The 24,680-nt window shown below is 49.8% G+C and overlaps 1 protein-coding gene across 1 annotated transcript in view; it reads right to left on the reverse strand.

Moving 5' to 3' along the window:
- SCTR (secretin receptor) overlaps window positions 1-24,680 on the reverse strand; it is a 66,725-nt gene that overhangs the window by 28,185 nt on the left and 13,860 nt on the right. Inside the window, exons 2-9 of the mRNA XM_077493992.1 lie at window positions 21,130-21,247; window positions 20,746-20,853; window positions 18,575-18,678; window positions 18,378-18,475; window positions 11,402-11,534; window positions 8,617-8,770; window positions 7,363-7,423; window positions 6,455-6,524 (exon numbers count right to left, since the gene is read on the reverse strand). Of these exons, the coding sequence (XP_077350118.1) occupies window positions 6,455-6,524; window positions 7,363-7,423; window positions 8,617-8,770; window positions 11,402-11,534; window positions 18,378-18,475; window positions 18,575-18,678; window positions 20,746-20,853; window positions 21,130-21,247 (846 nt within the window). The remainder of the gene's footprint in view (window positions 1-6,454; window positions 6,525-7,362; window positions 7,424-8,616; window positions 8,771-11,401; window positions 11,535-18,377; window positions 18,476-18,574; window positions 18,679-20,745; window positions 20,854-21,129; window positions 21,248-24,680) is intronic.

Here is a 24,680-nt window from a genome sequence, read left to right on the forward strand (position 1 = left end):
TGACAGAGGGAGAGAGCGGAGTGCCGCCACATCTGACAGAGGGAGAGAGCGGAGTGCCGCCACATCTGACAGAGGGAGAGAGCGGAGTGCCGCCACATCTGACAGAGGGAGTTCCCTTGTGGGGGGATCTGATGCCGTTTTTATCAATTAACTTTTATGTGTATTGAGGACCGACAATTCATTGTAGCTGCGAGTCGTTTTAAATGACTTTTATTCCTTTAGAAATGTCATTTTTCTCTCGGACTGTTCTAAACACGGGAAAAATGCGCCCCTTTACAGGCATCCTATAGACACGCCCCCTTTACAGGCATCCTATAGACACGCCCCCTTTACAGGCATCCTATAGACACGCCCCCTTTACAGGCATCCTATAGACACGCCCCCCTTTACAGGCATCCTATAGACACGCCCCCTTTACAGGCATCCTATAGACACGCCCCCTTTACAGGCATCCTATAGACACGCCCCCCTTTACAGGCATCCTATAGACACGCCCCCCTTTACAGGCATCCTATAGACACCCCCCAGGTACGACATTTAAAGGTCCCCAAACACTCCCCTGGGGCAGGAGCCGGGTCCCCAAACACTCCCCTGGGGCAGGAGCCAGGCCACCAAACACTCCCCTGGGGCAGGAGCCGGGTCCCCAAGCACTCCCCTGGGGCAGGAGCCAGGCCACCAAACACTCCCCTGGGGCAGGAGCCGGGTCCCCAAACACTCCCCTGGGGCAGGAGCCGGGTCCCCAAACACTCCCCTGGGGCAGGAGCCGGGCCCCCAAACACTCCCCTGGGGCAGGAGCCAGGCCACCAAACACTCCCCTGGGGCAGGAGCCGGGTCCCCAAACACTCCCCTGGGGCAGGAGCCGGGTCCCCAAACACTCCCCTGGGGCAGGAGCCGGGTCCCCAAACACTCCCCTGGGGCAGGAGCCGGGTCCCCAAACACTCCCCTGGGGCAGGAGCCGGGTCCCCAAACACTCCCCTGGGGCAGGAGCCGGGTCCCCAAACACTCCCCTGGGGCAGGAGCCGGGTCCCCAAACACTCCCCTGGGGCAGGAGCCGGGTCCCCAAACACTTTTTATGACAATAACTTGTATATGAGCCTTTAAAATGATCACTTTAGATTCCTCCCCTTCGTGTTCCGTAGACTTTGGAATTTGCTGTGAGCCCCGCATATTGTTTTGTGTTCTGCAGAAAATTCGAACAACCAAAGTGCGGTCCGGACTTATGCTCGGGCCCAACCGTTCGCCCCTCCCTACTCAGCAGAAGAAACCCTCTGATTGGTCAACAAAACACCCCTCACTTTTTTGTTTGGATCCAAAATTCATCAACGAAATTTCGTATTTTGTATACAATTCGGAAGCACAGAAATTCGTATTTCGGATGCTTCTGAATTACGATTTTTGGAAATTCATAAGAATTTTCGATTCGTACGAAACGAACCGCACATGTGTATGAGGAACGTGGAAAGAACCAATCAGTGACATGAGAGAGTCGGGGGTTGTCTTTTACTATCAGATAAAAGCTGACACGTTTCGTGGTCACAGACTCCGCCTTCCTCAGGGCCGGGATACAGAGGGATCTAGAGGGAGCTGAAGGGAAATAGAGGGATCCAGAGGGATCTTGAGGGATCCGGAGGGAAATGGAGGGATCCACAGGGATCCGGAGGGATCCACAGGGATCCGGAGGGATCTGGACGGATCCAGAGGGATCTAGAGGGATCCGGAGGGATCCAGAGGCATCTGGAGGGATCTAGAGGGATCTGGAGGGAAATGGAGGGATCCAGAGGGAAATGGAGGGATCTGGAGGGAAATGGAGGGATCTAGAGGGAGCTGGAGGGAAATGGAGGGATCTGGAGGGAAATGGAGGGATCCGGAGGGATATGAAGGGATCTCGAGGGAAATGGAGGGATCCAGAGGCATCTAGAGGAATCTGGAGGGAAATGGAGGGATCCAGAGGGAAATGGAGGGATCTGGAGGGAAATGGAGGGATCCAGAGGGATCTAGAGGGAGCTGAAGTGAAATGGAGGGATCCAGAGGGATCTTGAGGGATCCAGAGGGAAATGGAGGGATCCGGAGGGATATGGAGGGATCTGGAGGGATCCAGATGGATCTGCAGGGATCTAGAGGGAGCTGGAGGGATCCAGAGGGATATTGAGGAATCCGGAGGGATCTGGAGGGAAATGGAGGGATCCAGAGGGATCTTGAGGGATCCAGATGGATCTTGAGGGACCCGGAGGGATCTGGAGGGAAATGGAGGGATCCAGAGGGATCTTGAGGGACCCGGAGGGATCTGGAGGGAAATGGAGGGATCCAGAGGGAAATGGAGGGATCCGGAGGGATCGGAGGGATCAGACAGATGATGTCACGGGATTGGTGCCTCCGGATTACACTAAATAAAACTCTTCTCCAATCCACGGAATCCAGAGAATCGATACAAGGAGGGGTGCGAAGTCCACAGTCACCCAATCAAGACTCATGAGTAGAAAGTCCTGTCCCCTGCCAGCATGCTGCCATTGTTCTGTGTGGAAGCAGTGGTGTCTCTGCAGAGGTCCAACATCCCCCCCCCTTGCTGAGTCCACTTTGGAGCCCCCCCCCCCCCCCCACAGTTTTTGTCCTCATTTAACTTTATTGAGATGTCACAAGCTGACACTTTGTTAAACTCCATGCACAATAGTGTGTTGCGTCGCTCTGCGGTGCGTTGCGTCACATCGCTGTGCGGTGCGTTGTCATGTTTTTGTTTGTACGGTGAACGGGGTACACAGAGGACAATTGTTTTCCTCACTTCTTTGGCTGACCAATGAAAACGCAGACCCTTTATGGAAGCAGCACCCCCCCTCCCCCTCTGCCGGGTCCGGCACTCCTGGACCCGGGGGAAGGCGGAGTCTGTGACCCCCAAAATGTGTCGGCTTTTGTCTGATAATAAAAGTCCATCGTTGTCACCCTCCCGACACTCCTCTCTACACTTCTCTCGGTGAACTTCCTCCACTCCTTTAGTAAATAGAAGACAAAAAGTATTTTATTGGAGGGATTTTCCATATAATTAACCCTTCACACCCTCTCTTTCTTGGAGATAAAATATCACTCAGCGCGGCTTCTTCCCCATCACTTCATTACCACATACAATGTATATACACACTATCAGTATATATATATATATACACACACAAGGGTTCTTCAGTTTCTGCAATTTTTTGAACAAAGTTATATACAGTTTCTCACAAAAGTAAGTACACCCCTCAGTGACATTTCTCCTCTCTTTTCATGTGACAACACTGAAGAAATGACACTTGTCTACAATGTAAAGTAGTGAGTGTACAGCTTGTATAACAGTGTAAATTTCCTGTCCCCTCAAAATAACTCAACACACAGCCATTAATGTCTAAACCACTGGCAACAAAAGTCAGTACACCCCTAAGTGAAAATGTCCAAATTGGGCCCAATTAGCCATTTTCCCTCCCCGGTGTCATGTGACTCGTTAGTGTTACAAGGTCTCAGGTGTGAATGGGGAGCAGGTGTGTTAAATGTGGTGTTATCGCTCTCACTCTCTCATACTGGTCACTGGAAGTACAACATGGCACCTCTTGGCAAAGATCTCTCTGAGGATCTGAAGATAAGAATTGTTGCTCTACATAAAGATGGCCTAGGCTATAAGAAGATTGCGAAGACCCTGAAACTGATCTGCAGCACGGTGGCCAAGACCATACAGCGGTATAACAGGACGGGTTCCCCTCAGAACAGGCCTCGCCATGGTCCTCCAAAGAAGTTGAGGTCACGTGCTCAGCTTCATATCCAGAGGTTGTCTTTGGGAAATAGACGTATGAGTGCTGCCAGCATTGCTGCAGAGGTTGTAGGGGTGGGGGGTCAGCCTGTCAGTGATCAGACCATACGCCGCACACTGCATCAAATTGGTCTGCATGGCTGTCATCCCAGAAGGAAGCCTCTTCTAAAGATGATGCACAAGAAAAGACCACAAACAGTTTGCTGAAGACAAGCAGACTAAGGAGATGGATTACTGGAACCATGTCCTGTGCTCTGATGAGACCAAGATAAAGGTATTTGGTGTCAGATGGTGTCAGGCGTGTGTGGAGGCAACCAGGTGAGGAGGACAAAGACAAGTGTGTCTTGTCTACAGTCAGGCATGGTGGTGGGGGTGTCATGGTCTGGGGCTGCATGAGTGCTGCCGGCACTGGGGGGCTACAGATCATTGAGGGAACCATGAATGCCAACATGTACTGTGACATACTGAAGCAGAGCATGACCCCCTCCCTTCAGAGACTGGACCGCAGGGCAGTATTCCAACATGATAACCACCCCAAACACACCCCCCAACACCACCACTGCCTTGCTAAAGAAGCTGAGGGTAAAGGTGATGGACTGGCCAAGCATGTCTCCAGACCTAAACCCTATTGATCATCTGTGGGACATCCTCAGAGGGAAGGTGGAGGAGGGGAAGGTCTCCAACATCCACCAGCTCTGTGATGTCATCATGGGGGAGGGGAAGAGGACTCCGGTGACAACCTGTGAAGCTCTGGTGACCTCAATGCCCAAGAGGGTGAAGGCAATGCTGGAAAATAATGGCGGTCACACAAAATATTGACACTTTGGGCCCAATGTGGACATTTTCACTTAGGGGTGTCCTGACTTTTGTTGCCAGCGGTTTAGACATTAATCACTTGCTTACTGGGCACTTAAAGAGGAAGTAAACCCTGATGGGTGTTATTTCCTCTTTCATTCCCTGCAAAGGCAAAGCATAATGGACTACTATGCATCGCATCGCATCGCATCGCATAGTAGTCCATTATGTGTCACTTACCTGACACAGGAGCCAGTGAAGTCGCCGCTGTCCCCTGTAGTCCGCCGCCTCCATCTTCTTGGTGGGGTCTCGCAGCTCCGCCGCTGTCATTCGGCGAAGCTGCGATGACGTCACTCCCGCGCATGCGCACGGGAGCCGACACGCGCGGCAGCTCCGTCGCTGAGAATGCCGCGCTCAGTGCGCCTGCGCGCCGCTGTCTACGGCGCATGCGCCGTAGACAGCGGTGCCTATTTTCGGGCAAATATCTCCTAAACCATACAGGTTTAGGAGATATTTCTTGGACCTACAGGTAAGCCTTAATCTAGGCCTTAATCTAGGCTCACCTGTAGGTCAAAGTGGTTTGTAACGGTTTACAGACACTTTAAACCCCCCTCCTGCCCAGACCAATTTTCAGCTTTCAGCGCTGATGCACTTTGAATGACAATTACGCGGTCATACAACACTGTACCCAAATTACATTTTTATCATTTTTTTCCCACAAATAGATCTTTCTTTTGGTGGTATTTAATTACAGCTCGGAGTTTTATTTTTTGCTAAACAAACAAAAAAAGATGCAAAATGAAAAAAAATAATAAATCATGTTTAATAGTTTGTTATAACATTTTGCAAACAGGTCATTTTTCTCCTTCATTGAAATGCGCTGATGAGGCGGCACTGGTGGGCAGTGATAGGCGGCACTGGTGGGCAGTGATAGGCGGCACTGGTGGGCACTGATGGGCACAGTTAAGGCAACACTAATAGGCACAGATAAGGTGGCACCGATAGGCACAGATAAGACAGTACTGATGGGCAAAGATGGGCACTGATAGGTGGCATTGATAGGTGGCTCTGATAGGTGGTACTGATGGGCGGCACTGATGGGCACTGGTAGATGACACTGATGGGCACGGATATGTGGCACTGAGGTGCAGCAATGTTTTTGAGGCAGATTGTGGGCACTGATAGGTGGCACTGTGGGTACTGATGTATGGTACTGTGGGCACTGATGTATGGCACTGCTGGGTGGCACTGCTGGGTGGCACTTTTTTAATTATCTGGGGGTTACTGGCAGGGGGCAGGTGGGCACTGATACGCTGGGCGTGATCAGGACTGATGTCCCGATCACGGCCGCCGGTGATTGGCTTTTTTTTTCGTGCGAGGAGGAAAAATAGCCGATTACCGGCTCTGTGATTGGCTGACAGCTATCACGTGGTAAGGGGTCGGGATCGACCCCTTGCTTGGATCCGTGATCAGGCGAGTCTCATAGACTCGCCGATCACAGAGCGTGCCGCGCGCTCCCCTCAGGGGGCGCGCAGGCCGCTCGTGCACGGGACGACGTCAATAGACGTAGTCTCGGCAAAGGAGGTCCGCGCTGTAGCCGTCATTCGGCTATAGCATGGATCTCAAGAGGTTAATGGCTGTGTGTTGAGTTATTTTGAGGGGACAGGAAATTTACACTGTTATACAAGCTGTACACTCACTACTTTACATTGTAGACAAGTGTCATTTCTTCAGTGTTGTCACATGAAAAGAGAGAAGGAATGTCACTGAGGGGTGTACTTACTTTTGTCACATATTGTATATAGATATATATTTTTTTTTTAACAAAGTTCTATATAGATAAAAGTGCGGAATCTTTTTCCCTGGTAGCCCCGCCCCTCCACTCACAAAGATGGCGAGGATGACCGGCCCGCGGATGATCCACCAGACGCTGGCGTCAGAATTGATGTTCCAGCACCTGCAGGGAGACGCACAAGTCGTTATTCGGACAGGATACAAGCGCTGCGTCATTCACAAAGATTTAGACAAACTTCCAGAAACTTCTGATGAAAGATCCAAACCCAGAACATCAGACATTGCAGATCGCCCGTCCTCAGCTATGGCGCCCGCTTTCCTTTTCCTCTTTCGGGCGAGAACCTTTTCAGTAAGTACAGAAGTTTCCTGTTGATCCTGCCAGGAATCCAGAGTCCTCCTCACTTCCTGAGTGATGAGCTGAACTCTCAGACAAGCTGATCAGTTTTCCAGCTATTGCCTGTAAACTACAGAACACGTGACAGAGATGAGGAGAGGGGGAGGTGTTCTGTAGTCCTTTCCCAGGGTGACAGCGCAGAATGAGCGTTGTCACCCCAGAACAGGAAGTGTGTTACTGGCAGGATCATCACAGGAAACGCCTGACAACAGGAAACAAATGTGGCCCCCAGAGTGATCTGTAATGTAGAGGAGATCCCCCGATCCTCTCACTTCCTGTTGGGTCACCAGGACAGGAAATGAAGGGGAATCTCAGCTAAAGGACACAGATGATGAGGAGAACCTGAGGTTGGTTGTCTATAGACTATAATATCCGGGATGCGGCTCGGGGTCACAGGCAGTTCTGTGGCTCTTCCTATGTGGCCCCGGGGCCCCTGGAGACATCTGTCTGCGTTAGGGGAGAATATTTGGGTTCTCTATTCATTGAAGAGTTTTAGGGGGAGATTCGGGGTGATTTGTGACGTCTTGGTCCGGGGTGGCTGTAAATTGGGGCAAATTGCATGTACCCCCTCCCCTCCCCCGCTGTATGAACCATAATAGATTCTCACCCGGTATTCTCATACAGATGGCGGCTCACCGACCAGGCAATGATGAAAACCAGCGGAGAGCCTGGAGGAGGAAGAGACGGACCATCAGAGGAGGCACAGCAACACAGAGGTACCCATCCCCCCCAATACCCCACAACAGGGCACAGGTACCCATCCCCCAATACCCCACACCAAGACAGAGGTACCCATCCCCCCAATACCCCACACCAAGACAGAGGTACCCATCCCCCTCAATACCCCACACCAGGGCACAGGTACCCATCCCCCAATACCCCACACTAAGACAGAGGTACCCATCTCCCCCAATACCCCACACCAGGGCACAGGTACCCATCCCCCAATACCCCACACCAAGACAGAGGTACCCATCCCCCAATACCCCACACCAAGACAGAGGTACCCATCCCCCCCAATACCCCACACCAGGGCACAGGTACCTATCCCCAATACCCCACACCAAGACAGAGGTACCCATCCCCCCCAATACCCCACACCAGGTCACAGGTACCCATCCCCCAATACCCCACACCAAGACAGAGGTACCCATCTCCCCCAATACCCCACACCAGGTCACAGGTACCCATCCCCCAATACCCCACACCAAGACAGAGGTACCCATCCCCCAATACCCCACACCAAGACAGAGGTACCCATCCCCCCCAATACCCCACACCAGGGCAGAGGTACCCATCCCCCAATACCCCACACCAAGACAGAGGTACCCATCCCCCCCCAATACCCCACACCAGGGCAGAGGTACCCATCCCCCAATACCCCACACCAAGACAGAGGTACCCATCCCCCAATACCCCACACCAAGACAGAGGTACCCATACCCCCCAATACCCCACACCAGGGCACAGGTACCCACCCCCCAATACCCCACACCAAGGCAGAGGTACCCATTCTCCAATACCCCACACCAGGACACAGGTACCCCTCTCCCAATATCCCACACCAAGACAGAGGTACCCACCCCCCAATATCCCACACCAGGGCAGAGGTACCCACCCCCCCAATACCCCACACCAAGACACAGGTACCCACCCCCCAATACCTCACACCAGGGCAGGACACGTACCCAACCTCTGTCTTTTGTTTTAGCTCAGTGTACATCGTCTTCACTTCTCTGGCTCATAATTTATGTCTGCAGCCTTGGAGCCTGACTTACTCCTGAACTCTGTCCAGCTGTGACTGATCCCACAAACCCCCCCCCCCCCCAACCATCAGGGAGAGTCCCCCCCGGCTTCTCACCCCAGCCGAGGGCAATATACCAGCAGAAGTACTTCCACTCAGAGAAGAAGGAGACCACCAGGAGGGTGTGCAGGTAGAGCCCCTCCACAAGGAGCCAGCTGTAATTGGCCATAATGCAATATTGGAAGAAGATCATGACGTAGTTACAGTCCTTCTATAGAGAGGAGAGAGGAGCCCATCATATATATAATACAACCAGAGATATTATATACCCTCCCCCCCAGACCTACCAAGAGGGGTGCCCATCACATATATACAGTATATAATACAACCTATACAATAATTATTATATACTATATACCGTAATACAATATATATACTACATAAGTAATACAAGTTCTGTAGATAGGAGACAGCAGGAGGTACCCATCCCCCAATACCCCACATAAGAGCAGTACAGAGGTACCCATCTCCTATGTTCACAATCTGAGACCTACTAAGTACAAAATTATGCACATTGATTTAAGTTGCTTGCGACCATAGACATCATTCTAGGTTGCATAGCCCCCAACTTTCCCTCATTTGGAGAGACTGTCCCGAATTTGGAGGGACTATCCCGAATCTGGAGGGACTGTCCCGGATTTGGAGGGACTGTCCCGGATTTGGAGAGACTATCCCGAATCTGGAGGGACTGTCCCGGATTTGGAGAGACTGACCCGGATCTGGAGGGACTGTCCCGGATTTGGAGAGACTGTCCCGGATTTGGAGGGACCATCCCGAATTTGGAGGGACCATCCCGAATTTGGAGGGACCATCCCAAATTTGGAGGGACTATCCCCAATTTGGAGGGACTATCTGGAGGGACTGTCCCGGATTTGGAGAGACTGACCCGGATCTGGAGGGACTGTCCCGGATTTGGAGAGACTGTCCCGGATTTGGAGGGACCATCCCGAATTTGGAGGGACCATCCCGAATTTGGAGGGACCATCCCAAATTTGGAGGGACTATCCCCAATTTGGAGGGACTATCTGGAGGGACTGTCCCGGATTTGGAGAGACTGACCCGGATCTGGAGGGACTGTCCCGGATTTGGAGAGACTGTCCCGGATTTGGAGGGACCATCCCGAATTTGGAGGGACCATCCCGAATTTGGAGGGACCATCCCAAATTTGGAGGGACTATCCCAAATTTTCCGAATCTGGAGGGACTGTCCCGGATTTGGAGGGACTATCCCCAATTTGGAGGGACTATTCCGAATCTGGAGGGACTGTCCCGGATTTGGAGAGACTATCCCGAATCTGGAGGGACTGTCCCGGATTTGGAGAGACTGGCCCAGGTTTGGAGGGACTGTCCCGGATTTGGAACAAAGTCCCCCTGTCCCTCTGTCCTCCTCATTTGTCCCTCATTTTGGTCTGATCAATATAGTTGTATATAAAATGTACTTATTAACTTTCAGAAAGTGATTTCCAGTCCAAAACCTTTCACCCAATTTCTAAATTGCTGCATTTGTAAATTTCAGAAGCCAATATAAAGGAATATTAGTGGTAAAAAAAAGCACTTGTAGGTTTCCCTAATGATATTTTGGTATAAATCTCCTCTAAGGGGGTGTGGCAGGGGGTGTGTCCTATGACGACATACTTTTTCTATTAGGTGTCCCTCATTCCCATCTCAAAAAGTTGGGAGGTGTGAGGTTGTGATTACAGACATTCATCAAGGTGGCTTTAGGATATGGGTTTTGATCTTCAGTGCCTTGAAAAAGTATTCACACCCCTTGATAATTGTGAAGTGGAAGGAAAATGATAAATGATACAAATAAATATGTGAAAAGTGTGGGGGAGGGGCATTTGTATGGCGCCCCCCGGAGTCAATACTTTGTAGAACCCCCTTTCTCTACAAGTTTTTTTGGGGGTGTCTTTACCAGCTTTGCCCATCTAGAGAGGACATTTCTGCCCATTCTTCTTCTTTGTAAAATATCTCAAGCTCTGTCAGATTGGATGGAGAGCGTCTGTGATCAGCAATTTTCAAGTCTTGCCACAGATTCTCAATGGGATTTAGGTCTGGACTGTGATTGGGCCATTCTAACGGCCATGTCTTGGTAGGTTTGCAGTTGTGCCCATACTCTTTCCATTTTCCGATGATGGATTGAACAGAGCTCTGTGAGATGTTCAAAGCTTGGGAGATTTTTTTTATAACCCATCCCTGCTTTATACTTCTCCACAACTTTATCCCTGACCTGTCTGGTGTGTTCCTTGGCCTTCATGATGCTATTTGTTCACTAAGGTTCTCTAACAAACCTCTGAGGGCTTCACAGAACAGCTGTATTTATACTGAGATGAAATGACACACAGGTGGACTCTATTTACTAATTAGGTGACTTTGAAAGGCAATTGGTTCCACTCGATTTTAGTTAGGGGTATCAAAGTAAAGGGGGATGAATACAAATCCCCCCCCCCCCAACACTTTTCACATATTTGTTTTTAAAAATAAATTGAAAACCATTTATCATTTTCCTTCCACTTCACAATTATGTGCCACTTTGTGTTGGTCCATCACATTAAATACATTTAAGTTTTTGGTTGTAACATGACAAAATGTGGAAAATGTCAAGGGGTATGAATACTTTTTCAAAGCAATGTAGGTTGCTTGTAGTTCCAGCAATTGGACAAGTTAGAGATCATTCTCGGCTGCTCTTGACTACAAACATGAATGACCATGGTGTACGGCCATAGACATCAATCTAGTTCATCTGTGACCATAGGCCTTGGTCTAAGCTGCTCGTAACTTTCAGGATAGGTCTCTCTAGACCTTGATATAGGTTACTTGTGGATGTCAAGTTGTTCTCTTACCAGGTAGACACTGCAGTGGTCGATGTCATCTACAGAGAAGAGAACGGCATCCCTGATGAAGACGGATATGGCTCGTAGTATGAAGGAGATAAAGAGGTGCATGTGGATGTAATTTCGGGTACAGCGCAGCCTCCTGACCTCCGAGAGATAAGAGAGCACAGGTGTCATGTTTGGTGGGGCGATGTTCAGTATTGGTACAGTGTGTGGTGTGATGAGTTGAGTTGGGTTGGGTGGTGCCATTGGTTGGTGTGATAGGTTGGGTTGGGTGGTGTCATTGGTTAGTGTGATGGGTTGGGTTGGGTGGTGCCATTGGTTGGTGTGATGGGTTGGGTAGTGTCATTGGTTGGTGTGTTGGGTGGGTTGTCTGGTGTCATTGGTGGATGTGATGGGTTGGGTTGGGTGGTGTCATTGGTTGGTGTGATGGGTTGGGTGGTGTCATTGGTTGGTGTGATGGGTTGGGTGGTGTCATTGGTTGGTGTGATGGGTTGGGTTGGGTGGTGTCATTGGTTGGTGTGATGGGTTGGGTTGGGTGGTGTCATTTGTTGGTGTGATGGATTGGGTTGGGTGGTGTCATTGGTTAGTGTGTTGGGTGGGTTGTGTGGTGTCATTGGTTAGTGTGATGAGTTGGGTTGGGTGGTGTCATTGGTTAGTGTGATGGGTTGGGTTGTGTGGTGTCACTGGTTGGTGTGATGGGTTGAGTTGGGTAGTGTCATTGGTTGGTGTGATGTGTTGGGTTGGGTAGTGTCATTGGTTGGTGTGATGGGTTGAGTGACACCATTAGTTTCTGTGGTGTTAAGGGTTGGGTTGGGTGGTGTCATTGGTTGGTGTGATGGGTTGGACTGGGTTGGGTGGTGTCATTGGTTGGTGTGATGTGTTGGGCTGGGTTGGGTGGTGTCATTGGTTGGTGTGATGTGTTGGGCTGGGTTGGGTGGTGTCATTGGTTGGTGTGATGTGTTGGGCTGGGTTGGGTGGTGTCATTGGTTGGTGTGATGGGTTGGGTTGTAGTGTCATTGGTTGGTAAGATGGGCTGGTTTTGGTAGTGTCATTGGTTGGTGTGATGGGTTGGGTTGTGTGGTGTCATTGGTTGGTGTGATGGGTTGGGTTGTGTGGTGTCATTGGTTGGTGTGATGGGTTGGGTTGTGTGGTGTCATTGGTTGGTGTGATGGGTTGGGTTGTATGATGTCATTGATTGGTGTGATGGGTTGGGTGGTGTCATTGGTTAGTGTGATGGGTTGGGTTGGGTGGTGTCATTGGTTGGTGTGATGGGTTGGGTGGTGCCATTGGTTGGTGTGATAGGTTGGGTTGGGTGGTGTCATTGGTTAGTGTGATGTGTTGGGTTGGGTGGTGCCATTGGTTGGTGTGATGGGTTGGGTAGTGTCATTGGTTGGTGTGTTGGGTGGGTTGTCTGGTGTCATTGGTGGATGTGATGGGTTGGGTTGGGTGGTGTCATTGGTTGGTGTGATGGGTTGGGTTGGGTGGTGTCATTGGTTGGTGTGATGGGTTGGGTTGGGTGGTGTCATTTGTTGGTGTGATGGATTGGGTTGGGTGGTGTCATTGGTTAGTGTGTTGGGTGGGTTGTGTGGTGTCATTGGTTAGTGTGATGAGTTGGGTTGGGTGGTGTCATTGGTTAGTGTGATGGGTTGGGTTGTGTGGTGTCACTGGTTGGTGTGATGGGTTGAGTTGGGTAGTGTCATTGGTTGGTGTGATGTGTTGGGTTGGGTAGTGTCATTGGTTGGTGTGATGGGTTGAGTGACACCATTAGTTTCTGTGGTGTTAAGGGTTGGGTTGGGTGGTGTCATTGGTTGGTGTGATGGGTTGGACTGGGTTGGGTGGTGTCATTGGTTGGTGTGATGTGTTGGGCTGGGTTGGGTGGTGTCATTGGTTGGTGTGATGGGTTGGACTGGGTTGGGTGGTGTCATTGGTTGGTGTGATGTGTTGGGCTGGGTTGGGTGGTGTCATTGGTTGGTGTGATGTGTTGGGCTGGGTTGGGTGGTGTCATTGGTTGGTGTGATGTGTTGGGCTGGGTTGGGTGGTGTCATTGGTTGGTGTGATGGGTTGGGTTGTAGTGTCATTGGTTGGTAAGATGGGCTGGTTTTGGTAGTGTCATTGGTTGGTGTGATGGGTTGGGTTGGGTGGTGTCATTGGTTGGTGTGATGTGTTGGGCTGGGTTGGGTGGTGTCATTGGTTGGTGTGATGTGTTGGGCTGGGTTGGGTGGTGTCATTGGTTGGTGTGATGGGTTGGACTGGGTTGGGTGGTGTCATTGGTTGGTGTGATGTGTTGGGCTGGGTTGGGTGGTGTCATTGGTTGGTGTGATGTGTTGGGCTGGGTTGGGTGGTGTCATTGGTTGGTGTGATGTGTTGGGCTGGGTTGGGTGGTGTCATTGGTTGGTGTGATGGGTTGGGTTGTAGTGTCATTGGTTGGTAAGATGGGCTGGTTTTGGTAGTGTCATTGGTTGGTGTGATGGGTTGGGTTGGGTGGTGTCATTGGTTGGTGTGATGGGTTGGGTTGTGTGGTGTCATTGGTTGGTGTGATGGGTTGGGTTGTGTGGTGTCATTGGTTGGTGTGATGGGTTGGGTTGTATGATGTCATTGATTGGTGTGATGGGTTGGGTGGTGTCATTGGTTAGTGTGATGGGTTGGGTTGGGTGGTGTCATTGGTTGGTGTGATGGGTTGGGTGGTGTCATTGGTTGGTATGATGGGTTGGGTGGTGTCATTGGTTGGTGTGATGGGTTGGGTTGGGTTGGGTGGTGTCATTGGTTGGTGTGATAGGTTCGGTTGGGTGGTGTCATTGATTAGTGTGATGGGTTGGGTTGGGTGGTGTCATTGATTGGTGTGATGGGTTGGGTAGTGTCATTGGTTGGTGTGTTGGGTGGGTTGTCTGGTGTCATTGGTGGATGTGATGGGTTGGGTTGGGTGGTGTCATTGGTTGGTGTGATGGGTTGGGTTGGGTGGTGTCATTGATTGGTGTGATGGGTTGGGTTGGGTGGTGTCATTGGCTGGTGTGATGGGTTGGGTTGTGTGGTGTCATTGGTTAGTGTGGTGGGTTGGGTTGGGTGGTGTCATTGGTTAGTGTGATGGGTTGGGTTGGGTGGTGTCATTGGTTGGTGTGATGGGTTGGGTGGTGTCATTGGTTGGTGTGATGGGTTGGGTGGTGTCATTGGTTGGTGTGATGGGTTGGGTGGTGTCATTGGTTGGTGTGATGGGTTGGGTGGTGTCATTGGTTGGTGTGATGGGTTGGGTTGGGTGGTGTCATTGGTTGGTGTGATGTTTGGGTTGTGTGGTGTCCTTGGTTGGTGTGATGGGTTGGGTTGGGTGGTGTCATTGGTTAGTGTGATGGGTTGGGTGGTGTCATTGGTTGGTGTGATGGGTTGGGTGGTGTCATTGGTTAGTGTGATGGGTTGGGTGGTGTCATTGGTTAGTGTGATGGGTTGGGTTGAGTGGTGTCATTGGTTAGTGTGATGGGTTGGGTGGTGTCATTGGTTAGTATGATGGGTTGGATTGGGTGGTGTCATTGGTTGGTGTGATGGATTGGGTGGTGTCATTGGTTAGTGTGATGGGTTGGGTTGAGTGGTGTCATTGGTTGGTGTGATGGGTTGGGTGGTGTCATTGGTTGGTATGATGGGTTGGACTGGGTGGTGTCATTGGTTGGTGTGATGGGTTGGGTGGTGTCATTGGTTGGTATGATGGGTTGGGTGGTGTCATTGACTGGTGTGATGGGTTGGGTTGGGTGGTGTCATTGATTGGTGTGATGGGTTGGGTTGGGTGGTGTCATTGATTGGTGTGATGGGTTGGGTTGTGTGGTGTCATTGGTTAGTGTGATGGGTTGGGTGGTGTCATTGGTTAGTGTGATGGGTTGGGTTGGGTGGTGTCATTGGTTGGTGTGATGGGTTGGGTGGTGTCATTGGTTGGTGTGATGGGTTGGGTTGGGTGGTGTCATTGGTTGGTGTGATGGGTTGGGTGGTGTCATTGGTTGGTGTGATGGGTTGGGTGGTGTCATTGGTTGGTGTGATGGGTTGGGTGGTGTCATTGGTTGGTGTGATGGGTTGGGTTGGGTGGTGTCATTGGTTGGTGTGATGAGTTGGGTTGGGTGGTGTCATTGGTTGGTGTGATGAGTTGGGTTGGGTGGTGTCATTGGTTGGTGTGATGGGTTGGGTTGGGTGGTGTCATTGGTTGGTGTGATGGGTTGGGTTGGGTGGTGTCATTGGTTGGTGTGATGGGTTGGGTGGTGTCATTGGTTGGTGTGATGGGTTGGGTTGGGTGGTGTCATTGGTTAGTGTGATGGGTTGGGTTGGGTGGTGTCATTGGTTGGTGTGATGGGTTGGGTTGGGTGGTGTCATTGGTTGGTGTGATGGGTTGGGTTGGGTGGTGTCATTGGTTGGTGTGATAGGTTGGGTTGGGTGGTGTCATTGGTTGGTGTGATGGGTTGGGTGGTGTCATTGGTTGGTGTGATGGGTTGGGTGGTGTCATTGGTTAGTGTGATGGGTTGGGTTGGGTGGTGTCATTGGTTAGTGTGATGGGTTGGGTTGGGTGGTGTCATTGGTTAGTGTGATGGGTTGGGTTGGGTGGTGTCATTGGTTGGTGTGATGGGCTGGGTGGTGTCATTGGTTAGTGTGATGGGTTGGGTTGGGTGGTGTCATTGGTTGGTGTGATGGGTTGGGTTGGGTGGTGTCATTGGTTGGTGTGAGGGGTTGGGTTGGGTGGTGTCATTGGTTGGTGTGAGGGGTTGGGTTGGGTGGTGTCATTGGTTAGTGTGATGGGTTGGGTTGGGTGGTGTCATTGGTTGGTGTGATGGGTTGGGTTGGGTGGTGTCATTGGTTGGTGTGATGGGTTGGGTTGGGTGGTGTCATTGGTTAGTGTGATGGGTTGGGTTGGGTGGTGTCATTGGTTGGTGTGATGGGTTGGGTTGGGTGGTGTCATTGGTTGGTGTGATGGGTTGGGTTGGGTGGTGTCATTGGTTGGTGTGATGGGTTGGGTTGGGTGGTGTCATTGGTTGGTGTGATGGGTTGGGTGGTGTCATTGGTTGGTGTGATGGGTTGGGTGGTGTCATTGGTTAGTGTGATGGGTTGGGTTGGGTGGTGTCATTGGTTAGTGTGATGGGTTGGGTTGGGTGGTGTCATTGGTTAGTGTGATGGGTTGGGTTGGGTGGTGTCATTGGTTGGTGTGATGGGCTGGGTGGTGTCATTGGTTAGTGTGATGGGTTGGGTTGGGTGGTGTCATTGGTTGGTGTGATGGGTTGGGTTGGGTGGTGTCATTGGTTGGTGTGATGGGTTGGGTAGTGTCATTGGTTGGTGTGATGGGTTGGGTTGGGTGGTGTCATTGGTTAGTGTGATGGGTTGGGTTGGGTGGTGTCATTGGTTAGTGTGATGGGTTGGGTTGGGTGGTGTCATTGGTTGGTGTGATGGGTTGGGTTGGGTGGTGTCATTGGTTGGTGTGATGGGTTGGGTTGGGTGGTGTCATTGGTTGGTGTGAGGGGTTGGGTTGGGTGGTGTCATTGGTTAGTGTGATGGGTTGGGTTGGGTGGTGTCATTGGTTGGTGTGATGGGTTGGGTTGGGTGGTGTCATTGGTTGGTGTGATGGGTTGGGTTGGGTGGTGTCATTGGTTGGTGTGATGGGTTGGGTTGGGTGGTGTCATTGGTTGGTGTGATGGGTTGGGTGGTGTCATTGGTTGGTGTGATGGGTTGAGTGGTGTCATTGGTTGGTGTGATGGGTTGGGTGGTGTCATTGGTTGGTGTGATGGGTTGGGTGGTGTCATTGGTTGGTGTGATGGGTTGGGTTGGGTTGGGTGGTGTCATTGGTTGGTGTGATGGGTTGGGTGGTGTCATTGGTTGGTGTGATGGGTTGGGTGGTGTCATTGGTTGGTGTGATGGGTTGGGTGGTGTCATTGGTTGGTGTGATGGGTTGGGTGGTGTCATTGGTTGTTGTGATGGGTTGGGTGGTGTCGTTGGTTGGTGTGATGGGTTGGGTGGTGTCATTGGTTGGTGTGATGGGTTGGGTTGGGTGGTGTCATTGGTTGGTGTGATGGGTTGGGTTGGGTGGTGTCATTGGTTGGTGTGATGGGTTGGGTTGGGTGGTGTCATTGGTTGGTGTGATGGGTTGGGTTGGGTGGTGTCATTGGTTAGTGTGATGGGTTGGGTTGGGTAGTGTCATTGGTTGGTGTGATGGGTTGGGTTGGGTGGTGTCATTGGTTGGTGTGATGGGTTGGGTTGGGTGGTGTCATTGGTTGGTGTGATGGGTTGGGTTGGGTGGTGTCATTGGTTGGTGTGATGGGTTGGGTGGTGTCATTGGTTGGTGTGATGGGTTGAGTGGTGTCATTGGTTGGTGTGATGGGTTGGGTGGTGTCATTGGTTGGTGTGATGGGTTGGGTGGTGTCATTGGTTGGTGTGATGGGTTGGGTTGGGTTGGGTGGTGTCATTGGTTGGTGTGATGGGTTGGGTGGTGTCATTGGTTGGTGTGATGGGTTGGGTGGTGTCATTGGTTGGTGTGATGGGTTGGGTGGTGTCATTGGTTGGTGTGATGGGTTGGGTGGTGTCATTGGTTGTTGTGATGGGTTGGGTGGTGTCGTTGGTTGGTGTGATGGGTTGGGTGGTGTCATTGGTTGGTGTGATGGGTTGGGTTGGGTGGTGTCATTGGTTGGTGTGATGGGTTGGGTTGGGTGGTGTCATTGGTTGGTGTGATGGGTTGGGTGGTGTCATTGGTTGGTGTGATGGGTTGGGTGGTGTCATTGGTTGGTGTGATGGGTTGGGTGGTGTCATTGGTTGGTGTGATGGGTTGGGTGGTGTCATTGGTTGGTGTGATGGGTTGGGTGGTGTCATTGGTTGGTGTGATGGGTTGGGTGGTGTCATTGGTTGGTGTGATGGGTTGGGTGGTGTCATTGGTTGGTGTGATGGGTTGGGTGGTGTCATCTAATCTCATTCTCTGTTGTGGGATGATGAATGTATCATCTTGTGTCAGTATAGAGGTCTCTTCTCCACTCACCGGAATGATAGCAGAATGATGAGTGCCATGGACAGGGAAGCCAGAGACATGCTGTATCCCACCGTGTACAGGGTCTTCAGGTGCATGTAATACTCCTGCTATAAAACACAGGCCGGTGGGGGAGGGGGGAGGGGGTTACATTCTCACAATCCCTTTTGTAGGTACATGGCATTCATAGTGTAATAATGAGGTCTTACCACATCCTCAGGCTCCGTGTCGTTGACGTTGTACTCGCAGGCTATGTCCATCGGTGGAAAAGCCGGTGACCATCCTTTCTCCGTACAATTTCGGTTCACAGATCCTACAGAGATAGAGAAGTCACATGTGTGAGGCGTGTGCAGAACTCCGGGGTGATTTATATCTTCATCTTCCGTCCTTCACAGCTCCAAACTGAGATCATTCCAGCAGATCTGAGTTGGCAAATTCCAAGCCGTGGCCAACGGACCGCCATCTTATCACCTCCTCAATTCTCTAAGCTTGAAAGCAGAAAATGCACAATTCCTGGCTGATAATGAAGCTGGATGGAGAGCGAGATCTATCATCACTGCTGGGACCAGCCTGAGGGCCTAAAGAGGTGGAGAGATGGAGGAATGGAGAGGAGCTAAGAGTTTCTCCCTTATGGTCTTTTAGAGCATCATGGGTCTGGTGCTCGGGATTTTGATGAGCCTTTTTATGGAAATAAATAAGATGAAAACACAAACGTTTTTTTTAACAACCCTTTTGGGGGCTTTGGGGAGCTATAAGGGGGTCTAAACTGTTCCTTTCTCTGTAGCTTCAGCTGGACTGCAGGTGACAAAGGCTCCTATTTATTCATAAACACAGTTTACTATGCTTCAGTTATGAAGGAACACAGTGAGTGATCGGTGCGGATCACTGACTCTGCCCATTCAGAAAGGGAAGACATATTTACTGGTCCCTTCCCCCACTCTCCATCCTGACACATCCCCTGTATGCAGCAGACGGCAGGTGAGGAGAGGCTTTTCATGAAGCAGATGAAGGTCTAGAGGGAGAGGAGAAGACGCGGCTTTCGGTTGCTTCATGAAGAGCCATAGAGGATGCTGGTAATTGTAATTGCCTCCCCCTCTACCCCCGCTGCACCTATCATCCCCAACTATCATCCGCCCAGTTCAAGAGGTTCCAGGAGCCTCTCATGGGGTCCCTACTGGCCCTGAGCCCTTTGGCAGTCCCCAAATGGTCAGTCTGTCCCTGCTGGGCCTATTTTATGGTAGGGGTCAGGAGCTGCAGCTCCACTAGTTCCTATGTTAATCTATCCCCTGCTTATACGGTGGGTCATATTGGAGGTGAGATCTCGGGGTGAGTGTAATCAGAAAGGTAAAGCAGGCCAGAAGTATTTTCTATCTTATGGAGGATCATGCTGGAGGTATAATATCCCGATGGTGGGTATAACTGGTTAGAGAAGAGGTCAGGAGCAGAGTACTTTCTACTTTATGGAGGGTCATGTTGGAGGTATGATACCCCAGTGGAGGGTATAACTAGTTAGAGAGGAGGCCAGGAGCAAATAATTTTCTACCTTATGGAGGGTCATATTGCACGTATGATACCCCGGTGGTGGGTATATTTGGTTAGAGGCCAGTAGCAGATCATTTTCTACCCTATAGAGGGTCCTATTGGAGGTATGATACCCCAGTGGAGGGTATATTTGGTTAGAGGCCAGTAGCAGTTAATTTTCTACCCTATGGAGGGTCATATTGGAGGTATGATACCTCCGGTGGTGGGTATATTTGGTTAGAGGGCAGTAGCAGATCATTTTCTACCCTATCGAGGGTCCTATTGGAGGTATGATACCCCAGTGGAGGGTATATTTGGTTAGAGGCCAGTAGCAGATAATTTTCTGTTATGGAGGGTCATATTGGAGGTATGATACCCCAATGGTGGGTATATTTGGTTAGGGTCAGTATCAGAGTGTTTTCTACCTCCTGGAGGGTCATATTGGAGGTATGATACCCCAATGGTGGGTATATTTGGTTAGAGTCAGTAGCAGAGTGTTTTCTACCTTATGGAGGGTCATATTGGGGGCATGATAGCCCCGATGGTGGGTATAATTGGTTAGAGGCCAGTAGCAGAGTGTTTTCTACCTCCTGGAGGGTCATATTGGAGGTATGATACCCCTGGTGGTGGGTATATTTGGTTAGGGTCAGTAGCAGATCATTTTCTACCTTATGGAGGGTCATATTGGAGGTATGATACCCCGGTGGTGGGTATATTTAGTTAGATGCCAGTAGCAGAGTGTTTTCTACCTCCTGGAGGGTCATATTGGAGGTATGATAGCCCCGGTGGTGGGTATATTTGGTTAGGGTCAGTAGCAGAGTGTTTTCTACCTCCTGGAGGGTGTGATCTGTGGGCTCACCTTGGATGCCGGTGATGATCTGTAGGATCTCTGGGCAGGGGATGGTGGCGGTTTGCCCCATGGGGGTCGGAGGCCAGCAGCTGATATTGTCCCACATTCCGGCACATCCTGAAACACAATGACAAGCCGATCAATGACCTCCCATCGTTCCGACGTCACGGCCTCTGCCTCTACATGCCCACACTGTGTATTGATCATTGATTGCACATTGTTCTGATGGAACTTCGGAACAGAAACTGTGTGTGAATAAACAGACTCTGACCCCCCCCCCCCACCCCCACCCCCAGCACATTGTGTGCTCCATCACCAGCATAGATACCCATCTGCCCCATGTATGGACTGCAGGCTGATCATTCTGTGTATCCAGAAGAAGACGTCACTCACCCTCCTCCAGCCGCCAGACCCCCGCAGACAGGCTGTGGTTTGCCAGGGACTCCGCGCACGTCTCCTGAGCTCTCTGCATCACCCCCAGCAGGTCACACAGCAGGTGAGCGCCCCCTACCTGCGGGGAGAAGACACTCGGATCATTAATCATACACTGAAGGAGTAGAGTCTGGTCACTATGTGAAGATGATATACGGTGAAGCTGCGCTGACTCTACCCAATCGAGTGCCAGGGACATTTTTAACAAAGCTCATGATTGGAACACAGCACACTGAACAGCCAATACACTCTTAGTACCCCCCCCCCCCGGGGGTAAGATTCTGTCATGGTGAGGGCAGCAGAATAAACACCCAGAAATGTTACATTGTATCAGGAAGAAAGTCTCACCCCATCCAAACCCGGATCTGCCATACCAACAATGTCTGATAGATGGCGCTGTTACAGATGCACAATGAATTTTATGCCTTGAACCTCCGTCCAATAAACTGACACAAGGGTTGCTTAGCAACAAAAATCAGATAAAGGGAACCTGAAATAAAGGGCCAATTATTACTAAGTTCTCCTAAAAATACTGCTTGTCATTCTGATCTAAAAGAGGGAGATGCGGGGGCGGGGCAGATATGCGGGGTGCTGCACCAAAAAACAAGGGGGGGGGGGGGTAATTAAAGTAAGTCTGCACCTTCTCCTCGCTGTACACCCAGCATACATTTCCCACAGTCCTTGTACCCACAATATACTCTGTAAGTACTGAGCTGCAAATGGCCAATCCAACAGACACACATAAACCTCGGAACAAAGGATCATCACTACAGGATGGAAATCTTCCTTTACACAGAATATAATAGTAATAAGGAGGCAGAGACCCGGGAGAGCAGCCGCTCTCATACACATCGCTGGATCACCATCGGTCTTGGGTAAATATTATGAGGGGGCTATGGGGTGGGGGGGGGATGTATACTGCCTGCCTTTAGAACCACTTTAAATAAAAAACTGTTGTAAACTACTTAGCAACCAGCAACTGTTAAGGCAATGAACACTTTTAATTTTTATAGGAGTGTATAAAGTACAGCACAGCTTACAGAGAGCAACAGTCATAAGTATGTAATGAGCAGCACAGTGTATAAAGTGCAGCAGTCAGGATTATGTCATAAACATTGGGGTGTATAAAGTGCAGCTCCAGATCACCTGTCCAGCTTCACAGTGTCAGAACCTTTAAGCTGACCCGGGAACACAGTAACACGTTCCCAAATTTCAGTGCATCCTCCAAAGAAGTCCCCGGGCCCTTCCTCCTGGCTCTCTCCAGCAAGGGACCTCTTCTGGGTCTCCTCCTTGGCACAGCTTCCTCCAGACAAAGCAGGACATCTTCAGGACCTCTTCATCACATGTTACTCCCCAAATCAGGTTAATGCATCATCCAACAGCACCTCCCCAGGCCTCAGCCCAGGGGGAGAGAGCGAGCCTGTCCCACATATTTATATCCTCCCCTAGCATGCACCAGTGGCATAAACCTCCCACTGCATTGGCTGAAGGAAAATGTAAATATTTGTAACGTAGTTTTGTTTGTGAAATCTCATACTATGACCATTGATAGCAGTGACACATACTGGCCACAGTGAGAAATTACAAGCTTAGGGAAAAACCAGCTGAAAAACTATACAATCAGTCTGAGCTAAATACTGTCCAGCCAAAGACTAAATGGACACCGAAGCCCCTGTGGGGGGACAATGGGGCTACACTAAAAATGCAGCAAAGGATCTTATGTTGGTGAAAAGGGACAAAAATTACAAACAATGATGAATTCACACAAATGCAACACTACAACAGATACAACACTACAACTGATACAACTTATACAAATCTACAACACTACAACAGATACAACACTACAAACGATACAACTGATACAAATCTACAACACTACAACAGATACAACACTACAACCGATACAATACTACAACTGCTAAAACATGACAACAGATACAACACTACAACTGATAAAACATGACAACAGATACAACACTACAACCGATACAACACTACAACTGATACAACACTACAACTGATACAACACTACAACCGATACAACTGATACAAATCTACAACACTACAACCGATACAACACTACAACCGATACAACATGACACCAAAAAACACTACAACCGATACAACACTACAACAGATACAACACTACAACCGATACAACATGACAACCGATACAACATGACAACAGATACAACACTACAACCGATACAACACTACAACAGATACAACACTACAACCAATACAACACTACAACCGATACAACACTACAACCGATACAACATGACAACAGATACAACACTACAACCGATACAACACTACAACTGATACAACATGACAACCGATACAACAGATACAACACTACAACCGATACAACACTACAACCGATACAACACTACAACCGATACAACACTACAACAGATACAACACTACAACCGATACAACACTACAACCGATACAACACTACAACCGATACAACACTACAACAGATACAACACTAGCGAGCAATAGGAAGAGGATATTTGCACACCTGTGAGACATCACTTTTCAAACCCAAACCACACTATGCAAGATATGAAAGTTTTAGTTCTCAAAGTGAACTTCAAAACTACTCAGGAAAGGAACACATTTGACCTAAGAATGACAATTCTATTTGACACAAAATATAATAAACTAAATGTGGATTTTAGGATTGTGACAGAGGTGGCAGAGGAACCGGCTCGGCTCCTGATGGATCATTCCAGAGTTCTAACAGAACCTTGATACATAGTTGTTGGACTGTGCACTGATCTTATTAATCAATCGATTTCATATAATGGGGGAAATCCCCCATGACTGGCTGATAGCTTATATTGTAGCTATCTACAAAAAGGGGAGTAAGGTAGACGCTGGGACTCCAGGCCAGTGCGAGTTTAACATCTGTGGAGGTAAAATGAATGATCGATCACCAAATATAAAATAACACACTTGCTGAATGAAAGCAGAACGGCTTACTGAGGGCAGATCAGGTCATATGAATCTCATTGATTTTTTAGACTATATCACCAATGTTGTGGTCACGGTGGCACTGTGGACATAGCATATCTCTAATACAGCAAAGCCTTTGATACAGTTCCACAGAATTAGAATATTATCACATAAAAATCTAATTGCACAAGTGAGGACTTAACTCTTGGGTGGCTCAGTGGATATGCAGTTGCCTAAAGGAACAGATACCAGAGTGGGGTTGTAAATGGTGATCATTCAGAACAGAGACGATTACTTTGGCTATCACTAGAGGGACCACCAGCAGGAGGAAGGAGGTCCTGATTCCTCTATATAGATCTTTATATCACTAGAGGGACCACCAGCAGGAGGAAGGAGGTCCTGATTCCTCTATATAGATCTTTATATCACTAGAGGGGTCACCAGCAGGAGAAAGGAGGTCCTGATTCCTCTATATAGATCTTTATATCACTAGAGGGGTCACCAGCAGGAGGAAGGAGGTCCTGATTCCTCTATATAGATCTTTA

The sequence above is a fragment of the Lithobates pipiens genome, unplaced genomic scaffold (assembly GCF_037356315.1).
Source record: "Lithobates pipiens isolate NorthernLeopardFrog02 unplaced genomic scaffold, aLitPip1_a1.2 Scaffold_196, whole genome shotgun sequence".
Lineage (NCBI taxonomy): Eukaryota > Metazoa > Chordata > Amphibia > Anura > Ranidae > Lithobates > Lithobates pipiens.